We start from the raw sequence: 7048 nt of genomic DNA, 5'->3' as shown, positions 1-7048 counted from the left end.
GTGGAGGCGCGTGGCTGCGCGTGGTGGCGCGTGGAAACGGCACACGGCGTCAGGTGGCGCGTGCAGACCACGCGCCGCCTTCCAGGGTGTTTTCTGGTCCGATTTTTGTACTGCCGGACTCCTTTTTTCAAAATAAAACTATTTATGATATGAAAAAAGACATTAATGAACATAAAAAAAATATTTTTATGCTCCTAATCTGATAAAAATTTTTTTCTTCCTCTACAAATATTCATGTGTATAATATATATACATATACATATAAAAGTATACACATGATTAAAGGAAACACGAAAAAATCCATAAACAGGCTCTGATACCAATGTAAACTAAAAACACAGAATATGCAGCAGATAAAAGAATCTGATCATACCTTCTTGATGATAGAACCTTCTTGGATAAATCACGTGCTTCCAGAAAACTTCTTGATGAACCAACCCAGCAGTGGAGTGATATCACAGATTAAATATCACCCACACAAACCACAGTGTCAAAGACTTGATCGTTGTGTTTTTTGGGAGAGAGTCAGTATATGGGTAGAAACAGACTATCGTTGTTTCTCACTTGGATTACCCATAACCATATATCAGATATATTATATATTATAATATCTATCCATATCAGTTAAAACTGATAACATCTGTATCTTGAGTGGTTATCCTAAATAGGTTTGAATTCAAATTCAAAACCTATTTGGGTAATGATCAAATTTAAATGTTAAATGGTCATGCCACATGTGCGCCCATTACTAAATAAGCTGGTGTTGTACAACCATGAAACCCATGAGATAAGAAATCTTGAAATCTACGGATGTGGCAATACTCTTGGGCTTTGGGCTATTTATTACAAGGAGAGCTTAGTTTCAGTGTTTGGACAAAATGATGGGGATGAGAGGAGGAGGGGTTACCAATTCTCTAATGCGGACGAGCTTAGGGTCTAGGATTCCGAAACCAGAATAACTTATTTATTCTTGTCTTGATTGTCTATCTTCGGACTCACTCTGTTTTATTGTGGGTATGTTTTCTCATTGGTTTATTCTCTGTTTTGAAAAATACTACTTTATGGATGCTAAAATTAATAATTTTTTTTAAGTAGTAACTCTTTAACATCCAAACAACCCGATCTGACATTTGTCAGTGCTCAAATTAAGGGAGAATATCATTTAAGTGGAATGTAAGATAAATAATCTTAAATTACTGAAAAACTTTGCAACATTAAGACATAATTTTATATACTTTTTCATGAATTTGGTGCTATTTTTTTAACATTATACTGACATATTATTTCCCCTAAAATTAACAATTCCAAACTCTCTTCTGGGTGCCTAGCCACTAAAACATAACACATCTCTTTGTTTTTACAATTGATGCTTCAATTATTTGGATTACTGATTTATTAAAAATAGAAAGTTAAGTAAAAAGAGAACTGTTGAGCTAAATAAATATATGCGTTGTTACCACTTTTTTCCTCCATTGTGATCCATTCAAACACATTGTAGAACAAAGACTTCATTTGTCTTCTTCGTTGTAATTTATCCACAACTTCGCACTTTGGTATTCAAAGAAAATGAAGAAGAGAGAATAGTATTGGCATGGAGGCCTCGAGTGAAAAAACACAAAAATAAAAGAAGATAATTTACGATCTCATATTAGACACATTGTGCTCTCAACTTATTGTGTTAAGAAAAATACATTTGATTTATTTTTTGGAAAATAAAAAAAGACTGCATTATATTTTTTATTCTTTTGTTTTCATTTTTAAGATGCACACTATCCTTACAAAAAATGGTAAAAACTATAAAACATGGAGAAATTGTTTAGTGTTACTGGAATAAATGTAAGTGTTGCGTGTGCTCTAATTTTATAATTGTTGATATAAATAACACAACTTATCACTTTTGTGTTATTATTCTTTCTTCAAATGCATGGTGTATAACATACAACATATCCTAAATGATCAAGACTTTCTTGATTCAATCGAAAAGGCAAAAGACTATTTTGTTGACTTTGATTTTAAAAATATATATTAAGGGTTGGAGATTTGATTACATATAGTATGATTTATTCCTGTTTTAGAATAGTTATAAGTTCTTTTGTGAAAATAAAAATGTCCATGTATAAAGATGGTAAATAGAGATCTCATTTTTATTTTAGGATTAATGAATGTTTTTTTTTTTTAAAACTTTTTTTTTGTTTCAACAAAAACAAATGGCTTCTTTATTAAGTCCATTCGGCCGTGATTGGGTTGAGTTGAAAAGAAGGACTAGTCTATGACCCACTAACTAACACTGCATGCCTAATAATAAAAGTAACTAGCAGCTAGACACACGAAGTGTATGTGCAAATTTGTAAAATAAATATAAGCTTCAAAGTGCATTCAATATATTGAATATATAAATTTTTTTTTAAAAAAAATTGAATATATAAATAATTTTGGCCGAACTCAGTAACTTTAATTGAATATAAATTTTTAAAAAATTAAATATAAAAATAATTAAACACAAATTCAAAGACTAAACGTTTGTAATAAAAGAGATTTAATAAATATGAAGAAAAAAAATTAATTAATTAATTAAAAACTAAAAAAAAAAACCTCAAAGATAATGCAAAAGTATATTGAAATTGAAAAAAAAATTCTGAATAGCTATTTTTACGTCTTCTTCCCCCCTCCCCCCCCCGCGAGCGGGGGGCGCTAAAATAAGTAACTTTCAACAAAAATATTTATGAGTGTATATATATCCTATTGAACATTGAAATTCAAAAAAAAAAAAAAAATATCTGAATGTCTATATCTTCCTCATTATTTTTCTAAAATAAGTAAATTTTCAAAATATATTTTCAACTTACTATTCTTAGCCATCCAAGAATTAAGATTTTTTTTAATATTATATTATTATCATTGTTTCTTGTGTTTCAAAAAATGTTTAAGAACATCCTCATTCTTTTTTTGTGTGTGCAATTTTTTTTTTTTTTTGAAGTGTTTGGAATACTATTGTTTTGGAAACAATTTGAAAATTGAAAAACAGTTTACCTACATTTTAAAGAAATATAGAAAGAAAAAAAAAATTGAAAACACAATGAATAAAAAAAAATTATTCCCTTTTTTGTTTTCTTGTTGTGACTTCTCTATTAACCTGTTAAATCAATATGCAAAAAAAAAAAAAAAAAACAAAGAACTTTACTTCTGAAGAACACAATGTCGTAATATATATATATATTTAAAATGTTTACAAAAAAACTATATCAAAATAAGTTTAAACTCAGAATGATAACCAATATAATTTAAATTCACTAGAAACAAAAAAAAAATACTAGAAATAAAAATCTCATTTTCAAAAAATTGAATTCAGAAAATTGGAAGCAAACAAGGTGAATTTTTCATCTCAAAAATGAAAAAAAAAATTAAATTTTAAATAAATTCTTTAGACAATAATTGAATGTTAATTTTTTTTACCCACTCAATTTTGAAATTACTATTAATTGATCGATTCCATTGAAATTAATTTGGGAAATAAACTAGTTACAAACACATGCACATGAAGTAGTCAATAAATTTTCGACTCAATTTAGTTTATCCACGACTCAATTAGTTTATCCAGGATGGACTCTAGATAATTTGAGACTTAAAGGATAATTTTAAATGAGAAATTTTATAATTTTTTTACAAAGTATATTATTTAAAATTTAATTGTTTTATATTTAGGGGGCTTAATGATTTTTAAGATATAGTTTGGAGGTAAAATAAAATTACAAATTAAATTTAGTGCTAAGTCAGCAAATTCCGTTTGACTGTAAATGAAAATAGATGACGAAAAGTAAATTGAACAAATTTTTTTAAAAAATTAAGAATTAAATTAAAATAATACAAAATCTTAATGCCAAATTAATTTTTGCATAATAATTTAAGAAACAAAATAATATTTTCTTTATATTTTATCTTAAACTATTTTAATATTTTTATTTTTATTTTTATTAACTATCTGGCCAAAATACATCATCCCATACCACCCCTAATTCACCCCAACATCTGTATTTGTAAAGAAACTCTCGTGTCCCTCTCGCTCCTCCTCAACTTGTCGGTTGCCGCCACCGCCGTCGCTAGCCTTGTCGGTCGCCGTCGATCATCCTCTCAGATCAACTCCGCTCGCCTATTTGGTAACTGGTAAGTCTCTCTTTCTCTTTGCTCTCTTATTTACTCTCCAGATTTGTTTCTCTTGCCCTTTAATTTACTCTCCTTTTGCTATCCAGGTTATGGGCATTTTTTTAAATATTATTTTTTGATCTTGGAGTGCAATGACCACAGTTTGTTTGTATTAATTTGGACTAATATTATTTTGTGTTAGATTGTGACTGATTCTTATTAATCTCTCCTCTTGAAATTGTGGAGATATTAGGTATATTGACATCTCTCAACCACATCGCCCGAAGTAATTTCTCCTGTTGAAATTGTGGATCAATCATCTGATTTCGTATTTTAGGTCTCTCTCTCTCTCTCGCTCTGCGTTAACAGTTTCATCATTTGAAGCTGGTTCTCTGTTTTGTACTTGATTTTTCTGTGCTTCTTATCTCACAATTGTCTGGTTTTTACCGATCTATTCATATATTTTTGGTTTATTGATTTATTTTCATGTCTTAGAATCTCTCCATCTATTCCTCAGAAATTCCATATATTTCTATAGGTGAACTTGTTTATTAGGGGGGAAAAAAAAAGTTTTTGGAGTTTTTTTTTTTTTTTCCACAGTTCCAGAAATATTAATAAATTTTTTGAATTCTCAAAAAATAATATTTCATCTTTTGCCAAATGTAACACTTTGCCAAGCGTTAAGACTTTCGAAGTGCAATGTTATATCTTTGCTATTAGTTCAAAGTTATCAATTCTTTCCTCATTCTTTCTTTTAGGTAGTGTTCTGCTGTCACCTTTCTTAAAAAAGGATTTGATTCATGAAACATTATTTGAGAGAGGTAAAATGTCGCAGAGCAACTGTGATCATCGTGATAAATTATTGTTTGATGTTATAGAATTATATATATTTTTTGATTTATTGTCTCAAAATCACATACGATACGTCAACCTATATTTCTTTTTATATTATATTTCTTTTTATATTATTTGGTGTATTAAGGAAATGAATCATTATCAATATCTTTTTTGCAATTGAGGTTGTTGCAACTGGTGAGCATTACAAGATTTCTTTTTGTCCTATTTTACTCAACTAAAATCAGTAACAGGTTTGTTCTTTTTATTTTTGTGTCATCAGAAGAATAAGGCTCTTGACAGTGAAGGTGGTAAAATGTTGAGCAACAGGGATCGAAATTTACCTGAAGATGTTGTGATTGAGATTCTCTCAAGGCTGCCCATGAAATCCCTGTTGCGATTCAAATGTGTCTGCAGGTATTGGTGCACTCTAATTAAAAGCCCTGATTTCATTAGCAAGCACTTTAACCAAGAAAACAATAATGGCCATCTCCTTGTTCATCATTATATTTCCGACATTGATAGATATGCTATCTCTCTTTTCCGTGATGAGACACTTTCTGGCATACCGCCTTTACATGAAAATCTTGATCATCTACAGATCCCAGAATGTATGGGAGATGTTGTTGGCCCCATTGACGGCATATTTTTGGTATACACTTGGTATAGTGATGGTGACCGTATGGCTTTGTGGAACCCTGCTATGAGAGAGTTTAGACGCCTCCATGTACTCGAACCAATTTTTCCGCCGAATTTTCATGCCATTGTAAATGTAGTTGGATTTGGGTTGGACCCATTGACTAGGGATTACAAGATTATTTGGATTCGTGACTTTTATGAAGCGATTGGTGATGAATCAGGTGATGACATAGATTATCCTTATTATGTTGTTGCAGTATACACTCTAGGTAAAGATTCATGGAGACATTTCGATCTTCTTACGATACCTACAGGCGGTTTCATCTATAATTCCTTGTGTGCCACTTGCATAAATGGAGCATATTATTGGCTGTGTGCTGTAGGTAATGCTAATCAATATCGCATCCTTTCATTTGACTTGAGGCTAGAGGAGTTTAGAGAGATAGAGGTGCCTGCTAATAATGGATATATATGGGGGTCTCTTTCATTGTACAACGGTTCTATTGGTTTGTTCTTTTGTCAAAGTGATGTGACTATGGAACGTGTTATTGATATATGGGTGATGGAGGAGAAAGGGTGTTGGATCAAACTAGTAACAGTAAGACCCTTTCCGGAATTTTCACGTCCATGTGGGTTTTGGAAGGAGAAGGAGCTTTTGTTTGAAAGTCGGACGAATGAGCTGGTGTTGTTCAACCATGAAACTCATGAGATTAGAAATCTTGAAATGTACGGATGTGGCAGTTTTCTTGGGCTTTGGGCTGTTTGTTACAAAGAGAGCTTAGTTTCATTGTTCGGACAAAATGATGAGGATGGGAGGAGGGACTACCAATTATCTGATGCTGTTCATGACTTCTTTATTACCAGTTGCCGCTAGAGCCTAGGATTTAGGAAACCAAATCCAAAATAACCTATTATTATTGTTATCCGATTGTCCTCTTCGGTTTCCCTTTGTTTGTTTTTTTGGTTTGTATGTTCTCGTTGGTTTATTTTCTCTGTTTTGAAAATTTGTACTTTTTTATGGATGTTGAAATTAATAATTCGAAATTATATACGTTGACATTTCTTTACTTTTTATTATTATTTTGAAGAGCAATACTACGTCTCCTAATTTCTATCCCAAACTCCTCTTGAATGATAACAATTTATTATTTGCCATATCATTGGGTGAGGTTGGAAAAATTAGGGGATGGAACATTTTCACATTTTTTTTTTTTATCTTAATCTCATTATTAATTAACTAGTAGGTAACCCGTGCGATACACGATAGTTTATTTTTAAAATGAAAAATTTATTTTGAATCTTAATATTTTGTGTAGAAAAATTTTAACAATTGAAAGCCAAATACAAATAGATTTACTAATGATTGATAAAAATTTATGTCACTACATGTGTTATCCTTTGTAAAAAGCTTACAAAAAAAAAAAAAAAAAAATTC

General features: G+C 30.5%; 1 protein-coding gene across 20 annotated transcripts; it reads left to right on the top strand.

Moving 5' to 3' along the window:
* The first annotated feature begins 3977 nt into the window (after positions 1–3977).
* LOC114285163 (F-box/kelch-repeat protein At3g06240) lies at positions 3978–6680 on the top strand. 20 transcript variants are annotated; one of them, XM_082884251.1, is made up of 4 exons: positions 3986–4161; positions 4248–4477; positions 5258–5391; positions 5576–6680. In XM_082884251.1, exons 3-4 carry the CDS (start codon positions 5380–5382, stop codon positions 6485–6487), a joined length of 924 nt encoding a protein of 307 aa, XP_082740377.1. In that variant the 5' UTR covers positions 3986–4161; positions 4248–4477; positions 5258–5379; the 3' UTR covers positions 6488–6680. The 20 variants fall into 20 exon arrangements, with proteins under 20 accessions (XP_082740371.1, XP_028083969.2, XP_082740377.1 ...); XM_082884252.1 differs by having other exon boundaries at positions 3991–4161; positions 4428–4477; XM_028228177.2 differs by having other exon boundaries at positions 3996–4161; positions 4343–4477.
* Positions 6681–7048: the final 368 nt, after the last annotated feature.

Source organism: Camellia sinensis, chromosome 8 (assembly GCF_055761805.1).
Source record: "Camellia sinensis isolate YWXY chromosome 8, ASM5576180v1, whole genome shotgun sequence".
In the NCBI taxonomy this organism is placed as follows: Eukaryota; Viridiplantae; Streptophyta; class Magnoliopsida; order Ericales; family Theaceae; genus Camellia; species Camellia sinensis.
This window is presented reverse-complemented; position numbering and strand designations above follow the sequence as displayed.

Coding starts and splice junctions, on each gene's coding strand:
- LOC114285163 (XM_082884245.1), top strand. CDS start 5,291: ATGTTGAGCAACAGGGATCGAAATTTACCTGAAGATGTTGTGATTGAG.